The sequence below is a fragment of the Camelus ferus genome, chromosome 20 (genome assembly GCF_009834535.1).
Source record: "Camelus ferus isolate YT-003-E chromosome 20, BCGSAC_Cfer_1.0, whole genome shotgun sequence".
NCBI lineage: Eukaryota > Metazoa > Chordata > Mammalia > Artiodactyla > Camelidae > Camelus > Camelus ferus.
The window spans coordinates 20,825,341-20,842,917 of record NC_045715.1 but is presented as its reverse complement, the minus strand read 5'-3'; the positions used below and the strand labels follow the sequence as shown (position 1 = coordinate 20,842,917).

At 44.9% G+C, this 17,577-nt stretch overlaps 1 protein-coding gene and 1 long non-coding RNA gene across 2 annotated transcripts; one reads left to right on the top strand and one right to left on the bottom strand.

Annotated features, from left to right (window-relative positions):
- Nucleotides 1-40: 40 nt before the first annotated feature.
- On the top strand, nt 41-3,861 carry NEU1 (neuraminidase 1). The gene is made up of 6 exons (XM_006178784.3): nt 41-373; nt 784-976; nt 1,623-1,885; nt 2,455-2,637; nt 2,819-3,041; nt 3,123-3,861. Exons 1-6 carry the CDS (start codon nt 212-214, stop codon nt 3,347-3,349), a joined length of 1,251 nt encoding a protein of 416 aa, XP_006178846.1. The 5' UTR covers nt 41-211; the 3' UTR covers nt 3,350-3,861.
- A 4,189-nt stretch (nt 3,862-8,050) lies between these two features.
- Nucleotides 8,051-16,720, bottom strand: LOC116658239. Its single transcript, XR_004313511.1, has 3 exons — nt 16,691-16,720; nt 13,336-13,504; nt 8,051-11,514 (listed from the first exon to the last, which is right to left on the bottom strand). It is a non-coding gene; the product is annotated as an uncharacterized LOC116658239 (long non-coding RNA).
- Between the last annotated feature and the right edge of the window lie 857 nt (nt 16,721-17,577).

The window sequence follows — 17,577 nt, the reverse complement described above, 5'->3', positions numbered from 1 at the left end:
GCTTCAAAGAGGGCCAATTGAAAGAGGTAGCGCTGAGGAGTTGAAGGTCACGTGGGGAGGACTGCGAATGCCAATTAAAGACGCGGAAGCGCGGCTGGGCCGGGGGCAGGTTTGGGATGACATCTGAGCATTTAAAGGGCTGAAGTCAGTTGACCGACTCCAGCCCGCGTCTAGTCCTGGGGGCCAGGGTCGCGGCCGCAGCGGGGTGGAGATGACTGCGGGGCGACCCAGCGCAGTGCCCCTGGGCAGGCCCGGGAGGCCGCGGATGCTGGGATTCTGGGGAGTCTGTAGGATTCAGTTATTTGCCTCTGTCTTCCTGTTGCTTTTGTCTCCGGCAGCATTCGGGGCTAGGACAAAGAACGACTTCAGTCTGGTAAGTCACCCTTTGCGACCTGCGTGGTTGTTTCCTCGGGACGCGGACTGCTGATCCGCCTCTTAACTGGGGGACTCTCCAACCCCTTCCCCTCCTTTCCCAGTCCCTCTCCCTCTCTGGGCTCTTGTCCTCCTTCCTTCTAAGTCTCCTCATTCGAGCTCCTTCCCCTTTTGAGAATTTGTCTCAAATGATTCCTTCTCCCCTCGTAGTCCTTCCCCCGCTGCTCCGAGCCTTCGGTTTCACTCCAAACTTTCCTCAGGGTTCCCCTTCCTTGTTCTGGGATCCGTTTTCCCACTGCGGATCCCCATCACCCTGCCAATACCAGGGGAACTTGACTCCGAGCCGCTATTCATTCGCCCTAAAACCCCAAGTCACCTTTGTTCTGTTGACCCTTCCTCCTCCCTTCGTAGGTTCATCCGCTGGTGACCATGGAGCAGCTACTGTGGGTGAGCGGGAAGCAGATCGGCTCTGTGGACACCTTCCGCATCCCGCTCATCACCACCACTCCTCGGGGCACTCTTCTTGCTTTCGCTGAGGCCAGAAAAATGTCAGCATCAGATAAAGGAGCCAAGTTCATTGCTCTGCGGAGGTCTATGGACCAGGGTATAAAGATGCCTGGGTTGCAAGAGGTTGGATGGGTTGGGAGCCTGATCTGCTTTAGGGCCCTGAAGCTGCTGGTTCCCTGAGGGGTAGATAGAACCTAAGAAGGGAAGGTGTCCAGGGCAGTTATCTGGCACTGTTCTAGGTTCTGTGAATACAGTTATGAACAAAATAGAGCAAAAGTCCTTGCCTTCACAGAGCTTATATTCTACTGGGGGGAAGATGCAATAAGCATAATAAATAAGTAAATGTATTATGCTAGAAGGTGATAAGTGCAGTGGAGAAAAATAAAACACAGGGCAAGAGGTATGGAGAGAGCCAGAGTTTGACTGCAATTTTAAGTAGATGAAATTGGAGCAAAGACTCAAAGGAGGTCAGTGAGCCTGGAGGAAGAGTGCACCAGGCAGCACAAGCTTGGGCACAGGCCTCAAGGAGGGGAAGTATTTCAGGAATGGGAAGGATTTTGTGTGATTGGATGGAGTGAGCAAGGATAGAATAGATAAGATCAGAGAGGTAAGGAGGGGCAGGTCTTGTAGGCCTAGGGGCCATCAGAAGGCCTTGGTCCCTAGCAAGGGGTCAAAATTGCAGGGAGCAGTGGAAAGGGCACCTCCAGAGCGCTCAGCCTGGGCTTCCTCCCTTTTTTCTTTAGGCAGCACATGGTCTCCAACAGCTTTCATTGTGGACGACGGGGTGACCCCAGATGGGCTAAATTTGGGGGCCGTGGTGAGCGACGCAACGACAGGAGTGGTCTTCCTTTTCTACTCCCTCTGTGCTCACAAGGCTGGCTGCCAGGTGGCCTCCACCATGTTGGTGTGGAGCAAGGATGACGGTGTTTCCTGGAGCTCACCCCGGAACCTCTCCTTGGATATAGGCACCGAGATGTTTGCCCCCGGCCCGGGGTCTGGCATTCAGGTCTCTGTCCTGAGATGGGTGGTGGGAGCTGTCTTGTAGAGAATCTGCCCCCAGGTGAACTCCTTCCCAGGGAGAAGACAGGCTTTTTGTCTTAGATGGGATTCCTTGGTAGAAAGGGACATCCTGGAAGCAACACCCTACCAAAGGAACGTGGGACTTTGCCATTGGCTTCCCTTTTTGGGGGCTGTCAACAGGGCTGCTTAAGCCATGTACAGATTAGAAAATCCCATACAGATTAGAAAGCCTTCCTTTGGTCAGACACAAGCCTGTGCCGTGGTCCACAGCTTGGTCCGTGAGCACAGGTTGGGTTTAAGCTCCCATCTACTCTGTGGCTGGGCCCCTTGTCCTGTGAACAACCTGTCCAAAGTACACCCTGGTTGTCCTGAAGGAGCTTATTCTGCAAAAGAGTTTCTTAAATTAGACAGTGGGTGTTTGTGCGGTACTTGTCAGCGAGCAGGAACAGAACAGATGAGGACCAGATGTGTGTGTCCTCACACTTGGGAGGTGCTGGGTTCCCCTTCCCTGCCCCTGAGCCCCCTCAGTGTCTCCATCTGTGGCTTTTCCCACAGAAACAGCAGGAGCCACGAAAGGGCCGGCTCATCGTGTGTGGCCATGGGACACTGGAGCGGGACGGGGTCTTCTGCCTCCTCAGCGATGACCATGGTGCTTCCTGGCGCTATGGGAGTGGGATCAGCGGCATCCCCTACGGCCAGCCCAAGCGGGAAAACGATTTCAACCCCGACGAGTGCCAGGTCAGGAGTCCATGGGCGGTTCCCCATCCACTCAACCTGCTGTGTCCTTCAGAGCAGCGGTTCACTCGTGGACCCAGGGTCTGGCTTCCCAGCTCTGTGCCAACAGCCTCACTCCTTCTGGGACAGGGCCCTTTGCTGCCCTCTCCCTGGGTCTTCCTGAAGCCCCATTCTGTCCCCTCAGCCCTATGAGCTCCCAGACGGCTCAGTCGTCATCAATGCCCGGAACCAGAACAACTACCACTGCCGCTGCCGCATCATCCTCCGCAGCTACGACGCCTGCGAGACGCTGAGGCCGCGGGATGTGACCTTTGACCCCGAGCTCGTGGACCCTGTGGTCGCTGCAGGAGCCGTAGCCACCAACTCGGGCATTGTCTTCTTCTCCAACCCTGCCCATCCAGAGTTCCGTGAGTGCCGGCCGGGTGGGGTCGGCGGGGGAGCCCCTGCCATCTAGACTCTCCTTCCCCTGACTCTGCTGCTGTCCCCAGGGGTGAACCTGACCCTGCGCTGGAGCTTCAGTAACGGTACCTCTTGGCGGAAGGAGACGGTCCAGCTGTGGCCAGGGCCCAGTGGCTACTCCTCACTGGCAACCCTGGAGGGCAGCGTGGGTGGGGAGGAGCAGGCCCCTCAGCTCTATGTTCTGTATGAGAAAGGCCGGAACCAGTACACAGAGAGCATCTCCCTGGCCAAAGTCAGCATCTATGGGACCCTGTGAGCTGCACACCTGCCACGGGGGTAGGAGGCCCTGGACTGAGCCTCAGGACCATGGGTCTGTACAGGGTCTGCTGGACGACCCTAGAAGACCATTCCACCTTCCCTTAGATTCTAGTCTTTTGGGAAATCAGCTTCTCTTTGACAGGGAAATCTCTAGGACTAAAAACCTGGCTCCTCCCCACAGGAAGAGTGCCCACACCTGGGAGCACTTCCCTTCCACATTGCTGGGTCTGCCCCACGCCCTCTCTGCCCTCCCAGGACAATGATTGGTCCTTTTCTTGGGCAGGGCTTGGTGGGCTTGTAGCATTAAATAACTGTCAACTCAGGGAATCTGGAAAGGTTTACCTCTTTGGGGTGAGATCTTCACTTTGAAGAGGGTTGGTGAAAGTCCCGGAAGGGCAGGAAGTTTGGTTGCAGGGTAAGGAACGAGGTGCACCACTCACTTTGACTATTTATGAATCAAACTGTTTATACTTAATGAATGTTTTAAATGAAGGAGAATGAATATTTGCAGTCTCTGTGGTTCTGTCAATGCACGTCTTCACGTCTGTTTTCCTTGTGTACACGTGCGAGACTGGGAGTGAGTTTGGGGAGGAAGCTGGTGTGCTTACTGCCTGTGAAAAATCTGACTTTGACAAATCAAATCCTCCTTTCCCTTTCACATTCTTTCATATCACAGAAAAATGGATTGCTCTTCAGAGGTGTAATGAGGAGTAGGAGGGGGAGCCCCATAAGGTATTTAAAAACTGGCTGTTCTGTATGTCTAAGGCAGGATGGGGTACTGTCCTCCATGAAGCAGGGAGCAGGTGTGTAAAGTGCAGATGGAAGCCTCTCCCAGGCCGGCCTGGCGGAGAAATAAGCACTGTGGCAATTATGGGAGAAAACAGCGTCTTCATCCTAAACACAGATGCTGTGAAAAGAGCCTAGACGGCCTGCAGCTGAGTGGGAACCACAGCTTTTTTCCATACGGAAAGGAAATGCAGTGCCTGGACAAGATGGTAGGAATGGTCCAGACATTCTTTATGTCTTTATCATAAAGGGATAAAGGCCACATTCATTTGCAGAGACTTGTGTTACTTTCAACTGCTTCTCTAAGAAATGTTAGGATAATATCCTATCTGATGGAAGAGATGGAATAATCCCCTTGCCTGTGAAGACATGGTGAGATTTTGTTGTGTTCTATCCAGAATTTGTGGTCAACTGGGTAATACTGGAATTTTTTTCATTTATAGACATTTTCAAAAACACAAAAGTAAAGAAAATAGCTTCATGAACCCCATGTACCACAGCACCCAGTTTCAGCAATTATCAAGATGTTACCACGTTGTGGGGAGGGTATAGCTCAGTGTTAGAGTGTGTGCTTAGCATGCACAAGGTCCTAAATTCAATTCCCAGCACCTCCATTAAAAGTAAATAAATAAACCTAATTACCTCCCCCTCCAAAAAACAAACTTAAAAAAAAAGTTACCATGTTGCTTCTTACCCTTTTTTCTGCTTCCTTTGCTGAAGTATTTTAAACCAAATCCCAGACCTCATGACATTCACCCCTACATTCTTAAGTATGCATCTCTTTCTTTAGATCGGAATATATTATTACATAATCGTAATGCCATTGCACACCCGAAACATTAACAGTAACTGTGGTATAATCTAAAACCCAGCTGATGTTCAAATTTCATCAAATGTCTCAAAGATGTCTTATTTACAGTTGATTTGTTCAAATCAGGATGCCAAGAAAATCAACACATTGCATCTTGATGTCTTTTTCTTCTTTAATATGGAGGTACTGGGGATTGAACCCAGGACCTCATGCATGCGCTCTACCATTGAGCTATACCTCTCCCACCCCGATGTCTCTTTAGTCTTTGTAATCTACAGTAGTTCCACCTCCTCTCTTTTCTTTCTCTCTCTTTTAATACCATCTACACAAAAATAATTCATTTGTCCTGTAGAATGTTCCTCCCCCTGGATTCATGTTTCTTCCTCAGAGCCTCATTTAACTTCTTCCTCCATCCCTTGTATTTCCAGTTATCAAAAAAGATCTAACTAGGTTCAGAGTCCATCTGAGGGGGGACAAGATTCCTTTGCAGGGGCTTTGTGCTTCCTTTGGTGCCCCCTAAGGAAGCAAGCACTGTCTGCTTGCCCCTCTCAGAGTAAAGCTGAGATTGAGCCATGGGTTCATATGGCCATAGCCTGACTCACCCCCTCTGTAAGATTTCCCCATCAACCTTCCAACGGAAAGTTTCATTCATGGATGAGTTTTGCCTGAATCAGTTATTTCATGAGGGGTTGGGAAATGCTGGTTTTTAAATTCTGTTATTTTGTCCTCATGTATTAGCTAGAATTCTCCAGATTAAAAAAAAAAGCTGTCACTCATCAAGGCTGTCGGGTTACCGTGAAGTGTGGTTTGCATGGGAAAGGCAGGATAAATGCTTAATTTCTCTCCTGTAATTGCCAGTTCACAGAGTAAACTGATGGAATACTTTACCTTGGCCAGCAAACCACATTGTTACCACACAGGACACACATGCAGAGGCAGAATCTGTGGGCCTGCCGGAGGAAACAGGGACATCTGAGGGAGGAAGAACTCGGCGAGAAACACAGGCAGCATGGTCATGGGGGTGGGGGGTCTGCCTCTCAAATACAATCGAGAAACAGATACGACCCAAGGAAGTATGGTGGGGGTGGCATATGCAGCAATTGGGACATCTGTTAATGACACTAATAATTACACATCTGGTAAGTCCTTAAAATTTTATTTATCAGAAACATTGGAGGAAAGAGAGGAAATGATACCGTGAGTGTCCGACCCATGAGCTACTGCCTCGTGAAGTATATGTGATGGGGGGCTTATGAGGAAGTGACAGTGTTCCTTCTTCATAGCCAAGAACCCTCAGCTAAGAGAGAGGATCCTCAAGGAAGGATCTCCTCCTCAGAAGAGGGTGGGGAGGAGTCATTAGAAACCAGAGCCCTGGTCCCACCCCAGACCTGCCTGCAGGTTCAGTATCTCTGGAATCTGTCCAGGACCTTGTTTTTGTTTTTTGTTTGTTTTTTCTTTTTTTATAATAGATTTTTTTTTTAATAGTGGTGGTACGGGGGATAGAACCCAGGACCTCATACATGCTAAGCATGCCCTCTACCCCTGAGCTATTACCCACCCTGCAACCTTGCATTTTTAAAGGGAACTACAGGAGAGTCTAACGCTGGGGTCTTTGGGCTGCACTTTGAGAAACTCAGACGTTTAGCCTAGACTTAGGAAGAATAGATTTCAAAACACTGAAGAAAAGATCTCAAAAGAGAAATTGTTACAACAGGAAGAGTTTGTGTCTAACAAACAATAGCCATAATAGCTGGCAGGGACCAAACCTGCCTACTTATCCGGGCATTTTAAACCCTGCCATGATACCTGGCACATGGTGGAGGCTTAATACGGGAGGAAAGACAAGCCCAGGAAGGGTAAGGAGCTGGGCCAGTGGTTTTCAAAGTGTGGTCCCAGGTGGGTGGCAGCCGTCCCTGGGAATGGGTTGCTTGACCTCCCCCATCCCGACACCGCCCCCTTCCCCACACCTGCAGTCAGAAGCTCTGGGGGTGGGACCAGCACTCAGAGTGTTACCAGACCCTCCAGGGGATTCTAATACATATTCAAGTTTGAAAACCAGGTTTGAACACAAGTCAGGGGTGCAGAAAGGGTTGAAGAACTGTTGATTGTTTGGTTGGCTTTTTTTCTTATAATATAAAGGGGGAATTGGAAGGAGTGACAGGAAACTGAAAGGGGAAGGCAGAGTGCTCATTTGTACGAATGGGACAAAGTGGACTTGGAAGACTACAGCCTGGTGAGTGCCACCTGGGTCAGCAGCCAGATTCTAACCTGGAGCTCCCACCCCCCAGCATGGGCCCTCCTGCTGGGCACACACTCTCACCCCTTCCCCAGCCCCTTGGCTCAGGATTGGAGGGGCTCTGGGCTCTCCTGTTTACCAGGCTGCTCTGAAACAATGGAAAGAGAGCCCAACAAGTAATATTGAGCAGCAAATACCGGGGACCAGGCACCAGGTGCACTTTTTCACTAATTCAGTCCTCACAACCAGAAGTCATTATCAGGCAGAAGCAGGAGGTTGTCCATCATTTTTTCCCGAAAGAGGATTAGGAAGGATTACCACAATGAAAGGGTAGGTCTTCCCTTTCCTAATGTTCTGGATAAAATATTTTTTAAAACACATTTTTAGCGTAAGGCTTAGCTGGTGAAAACTAAGGAGAATCTTCAAAAACCATAAATAATAGGAAGAACCTAGAAAAATGAGCCCTGGAGCTGGCATTTGCCCTGGGGACATCAGTCAATGCTCAGAGCTCAAGTCAGGATTTCAGCAGATCACAGATTTGGAGTCAGGGTACAAAACCAAGGTGTTGAGAAGTTCTGTAAGTTGTGAGTAGAAGTCAAAATGGAGTCAGTATTGCTAAGAGAGCGCTCCAGAATGGAGCTAGGAGGCCATTAAGGAAGCATGACTTAAGCAGCTCTCAGCCTGGATGGACTCTCACCTTTTGGTCTTATGAAGTCATCCAGAACACCTGCCAGAAATTCAAGATACTTGTAAAATAACTCATGACAGTCCACTTATCAGACCCCTGCCCTAAAACAACTTGTGATTCTCTGTGGACACATATTTTCTGACTTAGTCAATCACAATTCTCGCCAGGCAACTTTTAACAACCTGTGGCTTTTTGTCTTTACGAGCCCCTGACTCTTTCTCGGAACACTCTTTCAAGGTTACCCAAACCTGTGTCTCCCAAATTGTAATTCTTTTTTTTTTTTTTTTTCATTTTGTGGGGAGGTAATTAGGTTTATTTTTTTTAATGGAGGTACTGGGGATTGAACCTAAGACCTTATACATGCTAAGCACATGCTCTACCACTGAGCTATACCCTCTCCCGCGAATTGTAATTCTTTTTTATTTAAAAAAAAATTTTCCCTAGATGTGAGGTTCATTTTTAACTTTGTCTTCCTTTTATCCAGGGGTGGGGGAAGGTAATTAGGTTTATTTCTTAATTTTTTTTTTTAGTGGAGGTGCTGGGGATTGAACCCAGGACCTCCGGCATTCTAGGCATGAACTCTATCACTGAGCTATACCCTCCTCCCCCAAACTGTAATTCTTAAGACCCCAAATAAACCATTCTTATTTGCAGCCTCCTGCACTGTTTTTTTTTTTAAGTGACAAAATTAAATAAGAGCCTTTTTCCAACCCCTGCTCTGCTCACAACATAGCAGTACTACCTAGGGTGCAAAATTTAAAAGAACACCAAAAAACTCAGGAATCCAGGTAAGTCATATTTTAATGCAGTATATTTTTAAAATAACCTCGTGCATTCTAAGCATATAGTCAACCCTTGAGCTATACCTCCAGTCCACTAATGCAATATTTTTTTTTTAAATCAAATTGGGAAACTACAGTCACAGGCTGGCTACCTTTCTTTGTAAATAAAGTATCAAAAAGCCACATCTTCAGTGGGTGAACTGGCCTCCATCTTTGCTGTGAATAGAGAGAGGAAAAAAACAGTGGGGGGTGGGGCAGAATAAATAACAGTGTCTGGAAAATTCCTAACAAAAGTTCACATTCCTGTGGGACTAATGCCAGAAATCACGTTTCCTGTGGCCCTCAAATCTGCAAGCCACGCATTTAGAAGTACTAGGTCTTAAGCTCGGTGGTGAGTATGTTGTTTTAGTCTCCTTTAAATTGTACAGAATTGTTATATACTCTTGTATATAATAATAGATAGAAAATAAAAAGTAAAATAAAATGAAATAGAGGGAGATAAACAAGTAAATAAATAGAAGGAAAAAGATAAATGGAGATCACTGGGTAACTTGGCAAAATACAGCCACAAAGGCGGTGCCCATGTTACTGACCAGGGTTCTTGGCCTCCTTAATCAATAAAAATTGATAAGATGCCAGATGAGAAATTAAGGCAAGACTTTACTGGGACTCCTGCTGCAGCACAAAGGAGCGAAAATAAGTAACAGTTTCCCTTGCTCACTCCCTGGTGAGCTGGTCCCTTAAGTGGGGTGAGGGTAGGGGCAGATCCAGGCGTAGGGGCAGATCCAGGCGTAGGGCCGGAGGGGTGGCTTAGGTGGGCTGCCCACCCCCTTGGTGGTGGTGTATGCAAGGATCATGCACCAGTACCCTGCCTCTGCTCCCAGCATCTCAAAGTGGCAGTTGGGTGTTGGGTCTTTTTGTATCTTGTTCATAACTTGCCCCAGCCAACTGCTCATGCACAGTTATTTTTAGTCCCTTAATAGTTTCTTTTCTATTGCTCTGTCCCAATGCAAGCATTGCAGCCCAGAGTCCCACATCGCAGCCTATGCAAGCACTGAGCAAAGGGCTCAAGCCCCATGTCCCAGCGTGTCTCACCCAGAGTGAATGACCCAATGTGCATCAAGAGAGGGTGAGGATGAAAGGAAGAGTGAAGATGCAAAATCAACTTACCGCTTCGGTGTCTTCAGCCCAGCTAACTTTGCGTTGTTCCTGTTACCCAGTTTAAGGGACGTGTGTTGTTTAACCTCCAGCAAGATTGGTAAGACATTACGGTGCCCTTGCCATTGGAGGTGGGAGCCTGGTAGAGAGCAACTAACATGGGTTCCCTGGGATATCCTGCCAACCCCAATGGCAGTTCTTTAGTCAAAGTTCTAAAAGGAGAGGTCAGAGGAAGGCCAGTGTCTCAGCATGTCTGAGTCTCAGTAAGGCACTTGATAAAGTCAAGGGGACCACAGGGAAATTTCCCACAAGGGGACCCATGTAACCAAAAAAGAAGGGAAATTCATTTGCCACCACTGAAGACACTTTTACACCAGCTCCTTACACTACTGTAAATACAGGAAAAGACTAAACCTTTCTCCTATCTTTGCAGTAGGAACAAGTAGTTCAGGTTGGACAAAGTACTTAACCACTTAACCAAGCAGGACCCTATGGGGACTTCCCAGGACCGACCCCTCCCCTATATCCTCTGCGGTAGCTCCTCTCTGAAATACTCAATAATGGTGTCTCATACATATTTCCTGAGGTTTTTTCAGATGCTAAAACCCACTACCAAATGGAAGAAATTAACTACTTGATGATTATTAGCAAAGAGCCCCCAGGCCTTCTGGCACCTAAGGATTGATTACCATCAACCAGAGAATTGTGCACAGCTGATTACATACCCTGGGATGCCCTCCACACCTCAGCTGGCCTATAAAAATTCCCAGCTGAAACCTTCCAGGGTGCTCGGGTTTGGGGGGCATTAGCCACTCATTCTCCTTGCTTAGCCCAGCAATAAACTTTTCTGTGTTCTAGACTCCAACTTTTTAGTATCTTTTTGGCCTCACTATGCATTGGGCACAAGAACTTGTGATCAATAAGAATTTTGGCAAAGCCAGCCTAGGAGTTTGTGCCAGTAACAGGTCGACCCTGGCCCAAGGCAGCCTCTATCCTGGGTCCCAGCAGCTGCTGGAGGCCTCTTTGCTCTAGGAACTGGGAGGGACTCTCCCTAACAGGTGCCACCTGCCCCACAGCATGAGGCTGTTTGGAGCTGAAAAACATCTGGAGCTATGGTCCACATTCAGTGTCGCCTGGGGTGAGTCGCTCCTGCTTGCACAGGCTGGGAATTCTCTGCACTCTATCTGGAGTCATTCCCTTGTGGGAAGGGAGCTGCTCTGGGCTCAGTACAAGACACCCTGGGTCCATTCTCTTTTAGGAGCCAGGCCACTCTGGAATCCTCCGTCTGGGAGTGGAAATGAGGCTACACTTCATCTGACCTTTTATTTGTGGGACCGTATTTGTTATCTGTGTGTGTTTTAGTACTTGCATTGATCAGTTGAGACATCTTTGGCAAGTAACAGGGCTCACGGGTGACGACATCCAGGTATCCTTCTCTGTTGCATTTGCTTCACCTGTAGCTCATCTTTGGTTGAGATTTTCCCTTTCTAGCCTTGGTCATTCATTCAGCTTCATCTCTGATGGGGCATTGGTTGGGAATCCCCCTTTTGGGGGCTAGGGAACTGTGACAGTGAGAGACCATTTTCTTGATATTTGATAACATCAGCTGTGAATAACGAAGTATGGATGATAGGAGCTCTGTTCCATCTTAACATCCCCCTAGGGTGTATTTTGCAAAACTGGGAGGCCTTCAGCTGTGCTCCTGAAAATGAAAGATAAATGAAATTTTTTATTGTAACACTGTTTGGGCTCAGTACTCCCTCAGATCAGAACAATGGCCCCTAATGGGTCTGCTATTGTATCAAGGGACTTTTGCAATTGCTTCGGCTTTTATCTTGGCGGGGGGTGGGGGTGGGGTGAGAGTCTCAGTGGTACCTGAGTCCAAATCCTGCTCTCTCTTTCTGATTTTGCTAAAAGTGAGGCATGTGAATATGAGCGAATGATACATATATTATTGTCTATTACTGTTCTTTCTTTAAACTGAGGTGGCGATTTGGGAACTGGGGGAAAAAATCCCTGAAAATAGCCAAGATGGTTGGGTTTTATAAAAGCAGTTAGAAGAGAAATTTGTATTTCTCTTCCTGTGCCTTTGAGATGTGGATGATCTACCTGAGCTGTCAAGGGAAAAAAGAGGTTTTTAAAAAGTCAGTCGATTTCATTCAAATCTCTATTCCTCTAGGAAGGATTAAAATAAAAAACTAAAAAAAAAAAAAAAAAAGTCAGTCGGAACAACTGAGGTCTCTGGTTCTGTCTTTATGTAAAAAATTAACTTGTAAGTGAGTTCTACTTGATTGACTCGAAGGTAGGTGCTTGCAAATTAAATACTTCTAAGTACAAAAGAAGCTAGACAGAACAGATTTCAGGTTCATGTGATCTAAGAAATATTCAATATTGAGTTGATCTGATATGAACGCTAGCTTGAGCTTGTTGGTATAATCAATACAGACATGTCTTATTGTATCTAGGTTTACTACAGGTCAGTAGGTTCATGTTTCTGTTGCAGAGTTTCTCAGCAGAAAGAAAAAATTAACTTGGTATGAAATTCTTATAAGTAAATGAGATGCATATGAGATAAGAGCCTTTGGGTGAACTCTTTGGAAATAATTAGTTTTAGGAATATCTACTTAAAAATGATCTCTGCAGATATTTGGTAACTTAAAATTTTGGAGTTGTGCTAAATAAAGTTAAATGATGGAAATTTATTGAATAGTTGAACAGCAAGATCATTCCCAAACAAAATAAGATACTGAAACATTCACTGGAGTTTAAGATTTTTAAGAATTGAGGATTCTAATTTAAATATGTAACTGAAGCTACTGGAAGTAATGGGAGAGACATTTCAGTGTATAGTAGTGTTTTGAGTTAAAATTTTTAAAAAAGGTATGAGGAATGGAATTGCATTTGTTGAGGGGGAAAAAAGTGATTTGTCCTAGAGCTGGTTGTTCTAGATGTGGACAAAAGGGGACACACTAATATGGATAGAGGAAGTTGAGGAAAGGTTGTAAGAAACAGCACCCGTCAGGGTCAGGCTGAGATTAGATTAAACTTAATTAGGTAAATGGATTTTGTTATTCAAAGTAGGCTGGTGCAGGACTGGATTTGGTCCCTCTATGTTAAGAGAACAAGTTTACTTAGAATACTTCTGATAACAGATTGTGTGAAACTTCTGTGGTATTTTTGACAGGCTTTCTATCAAATTCTAATTAAAGTTCTTTTGACTTCAGCTGGCTTTGGGATGCTTCAGAGGGCCCCTGAGACATCTCAGAAAAAAATATTTAACTGGTATTGGTTGGTATGTTGCGTTGCACAGGAAGCATTGTCAAATGACTGATGAACCTCCTTGGATTATACATCATACAGCTGTTAATATGGGCACTCTAGAAATTATACAAAGTTTCTGAAATTCAGATATGTCCTAGTATAATGCTGTCAGGCATAATTCTGGTGGTTATCTTGGAATGTTGTATGTCACAGCAACCTGATTAAGCTTCTTTGTCAAAAACATTGTGATCAGATCTCTTACCTTGTCTTTTTGGGTCTTTTGTCATTCATAGACAGTTAAGCTGATACTTTGCAGAACTACTTCATCGTCAAGAACATTCAAAATACAATTTAAGGGGGAGAGTACAGCTCAGTGGTAGAGTGCGTGCTTAGCACGCACAAGGTCCTGGGTTCAATCCCCACTACCTCCACTAAAAAATAAAGTAAAAGATTAATTTAAAAATACATAAAGAAACGTAATTACCCCCCCCCAAAAAAAAGAAGATTCATAAAAAGGACTTTTTGACAAGTACAGATTTCTTTTAAATCATACTACTGAGCTAGGTAAGATTTAAGAAGTCTAAAGAAAACTGATTTCATGAAACTGTTGAAGGGATTGATTGCATAGGATTGAGTGAACTGATGAATATGGTTGTAATTTTTTGGTTGTCTGAAGTATTACTGGCTTTTAATCTATGTTTTATAATTGACCTGTTTATCAAATGTTTTTAATCCTATCAATATTGCCCCCATTGTTTAGGATATAAAGAATTCTCTGACGGAATTGTCACAGAGTGCAACTACTCATGATGTACAACAACGCTTGCTTTAAGTTTATTGCTAAAAGCACATGAATCATGCTTGTGTAACAGTTGGGTGAGTGATCAAATGTTTAGCCTGTAAGTGTTACCTGATGAACATACATGTGAGCCTGTTCACAATGTCTGATTCGTTTTCCCTAATGTGGTTAACTAGGCAAATATAAAGGAGGCCTAGCACCAAGGGACATGATCTAAACCTGGGCAGGAGCTACCACCCCAGCATCGAGGGACAGGTATTCTCATCATCAGTGCTTTCTATTGAAAGATTTGTAATCAAAAGGGGAAATGATGGGGAAATCTGCACATATTGAGGTATGGGGGAGTCATTCTGGCTTATGTGTGCCTTGGCTTAAACTTTACTGACCAAAGAGGCCTGCTTTATGGTCTTTTGGACATGCATTGTACATCTGCTTTGGGCACTGAGGAGGAGAATGCATTTGAAAGTGTAAATAGAGTAGCTGTGGTTCCAAAGTAAAACTAGGTGGCCATTGTGGACGTGATTTCAGACACATTCCTGTGTTGTTAAGTACTCTAATTTTCTGAGCTGTGTCATACTCGGGACACCACCAGCCACTCTCAAAGCAGTGTCTGCTGGCTTATAGCAGCTGCAACCTCATGATCTCAAGGTCTCCTCTTGTAACTATTAAATTTTTAGACAATAAAATTGCTTTAGGTCAGATATTAGCAGAAAAAAGATGTGTAGTGACCAATAACTCTTGTTATATATAGGTTAATACCACCTGAAAAGTTAAAACCTACTCAGATAAAAGTAGACAACTGGCTACCTGGCTACAAGTCTCCCCCAAAGTGCCAGGTAAGACTGGTTTTCAGGCTTATTCTCCTGAATTCCTCAGGGAATGAGATCTTAATCATACAAGACTCTGACCCAGGACTTGGGAACTCAGAAATATGTCCAACTCAGTGTCCATTCCTCAAATCAAGGTAGGACTATGCCCTGTTTAAGCAGGAAGTGGCCAGAATGGCCATCACCCCACTCCCTGGAAGACTTGGGTTGGGATGAAACAGGATTGGAGAGTGAAACTGAGTTCCTCTGCTGAGTTTATGATTAACCTCTCTATCCAAAATACTATTCCCCTTCTTGTCCAACACCTGATCTCCTCAAGTAGAGAAGTATCAAAGAAAAGCAGGGAATTGTAACCAAGTAAGTCCCTATGGGGCCTTCATGGGACAGACCTCTCCCCCATATCCTCTGCTGCAGCTCCTCTCTGAAGTACCCAGATAATAGTATCTCATGCATATTTCCTGAGTTCTTCAGATTCTAGAAACCATGATCAAACAGAAGAAATTACTTGATCATGAACATGTAGCCCCCAGACCTTCTGGGCCTAAGGATTGATCACCATCAACCAATCAGAGAATTGTGCACAGCTGATCACATACCCTGAGATGCGCCACTCTCAGCTGGCCTTTAAAAATGCTTAGCTGAAAACTTCCAGGGAGTTCAGGGGTTTGGGGGGCTTGAGCCACACATTCACTTACTCAGTAATAAATCTTTCTCTGCTCCAAACTGTAACAGTTCAGTATCTTTTTGGCCTCACTGCGTGGGGCACAAGAACTTGCATTTGGTAATAGTACCAGTAGATGAGATGACATTACTTACTTAACAGAGGAATGTAGAATGTCAGTGAATAAGTGTAGGAAGAATAATCAAATTAGAAAATAATCATTTTGCAAACTCAAATGAAAATTTCCATTCTAAATGTGCCCTCCCTGAACCAGGAGGATGAGAAGTTGAGATGAGAAGAATTCTATACAAACAGAACTTGTTGAAGTATTTCTTGGGGAGGGTATAGCTCAGTGGTAGAGCGCGTGCTTAGCATGCAGGAGGTCCTAGGTTCAATTCCCAGTACCTCCATTAAATAAACAAAGAAACAGACCTAGTACCTGCCCCACACACAAACACACACACAAGAACTTGTTAAAATACTTCTTATCTTCCATTAGCCTTCCCCACATAGTTTAGACACTTATCCACAATTGCCTCTTTCATTCAACCTAACATAAAAGCAAGTAGGTTTTGCCATGTCTTTGCATCTTTATTTCCCTACGAAGTCTCCCGTGTAATGTAAAACTTACATTAAATAAATGTGTGTGCTTTTCTCCTGTTAATCTATGTCAGGTTGAAAAGACCCAGCCAGGGACCCTAAGAGGGTCAGGGAAAACGTTTTCCACCCCTACACAGGCAACGATCATCAGTAGATGCTAAAATCATTAGATTAAGGTTGATGGGGGCTGGATATTCTTTTTTTGTTGTTCAGTAAACATTTATTGTGCCCTGCTTTATGCCAGGCACTATTTTACGTGTTTGGACTATATCAGAATATAACAGGCAAAAAAACTTGCCCTTGTAACATTTATATTTCAGAGATGCATACTAATAGGAAGTGATTTGAATTACTTTTTTAATTGAAGTATAGTTGATTTACAATGTTGACTACAATATTGTGTTAGTTTTTGGTGTACAGCATAATGATTTGGTTATACATATATATATTCTTTTTCATATTCTTTATTTTAGGTTATTACAAGCTATTGAAAATAGTCCCGTTCTATACAGTAGACCCTTCTTGTTTATCTATTTCATATATAGTAGTTTGTATCTGCTAATCCCAAACTCTCAGTTTATCCCTCTCCCACTGGATTTCCCCTTTGGTAAGTATAAGTTTGTTTTCTATGTCTGTGAGTCTGTTTCTGTTTTGTAAGTAAGTTCATTTGTGTCTTTTTTTTGGAGTCCATATATAAGTGATATCATATATTTGTCTTTCTCTGACTTACTTCACTTGGTATGATAATCTCTAGGTCCATCCATGTTGCTAAAAATGGCATTATTTCATTCTTTTTTATGGATGAGTCAAGTAGCCCATGGTAGATATATACCACAACTTCTTTATCCAGTCATCTGTCGATGGACGTTTAGGTTGCTTCCATGTCTTGGTTATTGTGAAGAGAACACAGCCACTTTTTGGACATAGAAAGCTACGGGCTTCTACAGCTACATGGAACACGAAGAAGCCTATACTTTAGTTGCACCCACACAAAATGACAATTACAGCACCTTTCTCTTGTCTCCAATTACCTTTCCCCATGCTCCCCACACCTCAGCTTTATCCCATGAATATCCCAAGGCCCCTTGCCTTTTAGGAGGTGAATTTGATACTTGTTTTCTCATCTCTTGGGTTGGCTGCCTTCTGAATAAACTCTTTGCTACAAACCTTGGCATCCTTGAGTTTGGCTTGCTGCCCACCCAGCAAATAAACCTTGTTTGGTAACAGCATCAAAGAATTAACCCATCTTGCCACTCACAAGGGGGAAAAGTACCTCTACAGTGAAGAAATCCTGGGGATCACTTTAACTGGGTGACCAAATTGAGATCCAGAAAAATGGGACAGGTAGAGGTTATGATCCCCCTGACACAAGACCCTGTGAAGTACATAGCACATGGCAGACTGAAAAATGATCCCCTAAAAGATATCCATGCCCTAATCCCTGGAACCTGTGAAGGTTATCTTATACAAGGATAAAGAGGGTCTTTGCAGATGTGATTAAACCAAGGATCTTGAGATGGGGAGATTATCCTGGATTATCTGGATGGGCCCTAAATGCAATCACATATATCATTATAAGAGGGAGGCAGAGGAAGATTCAACACAGAAGAGGAGGTA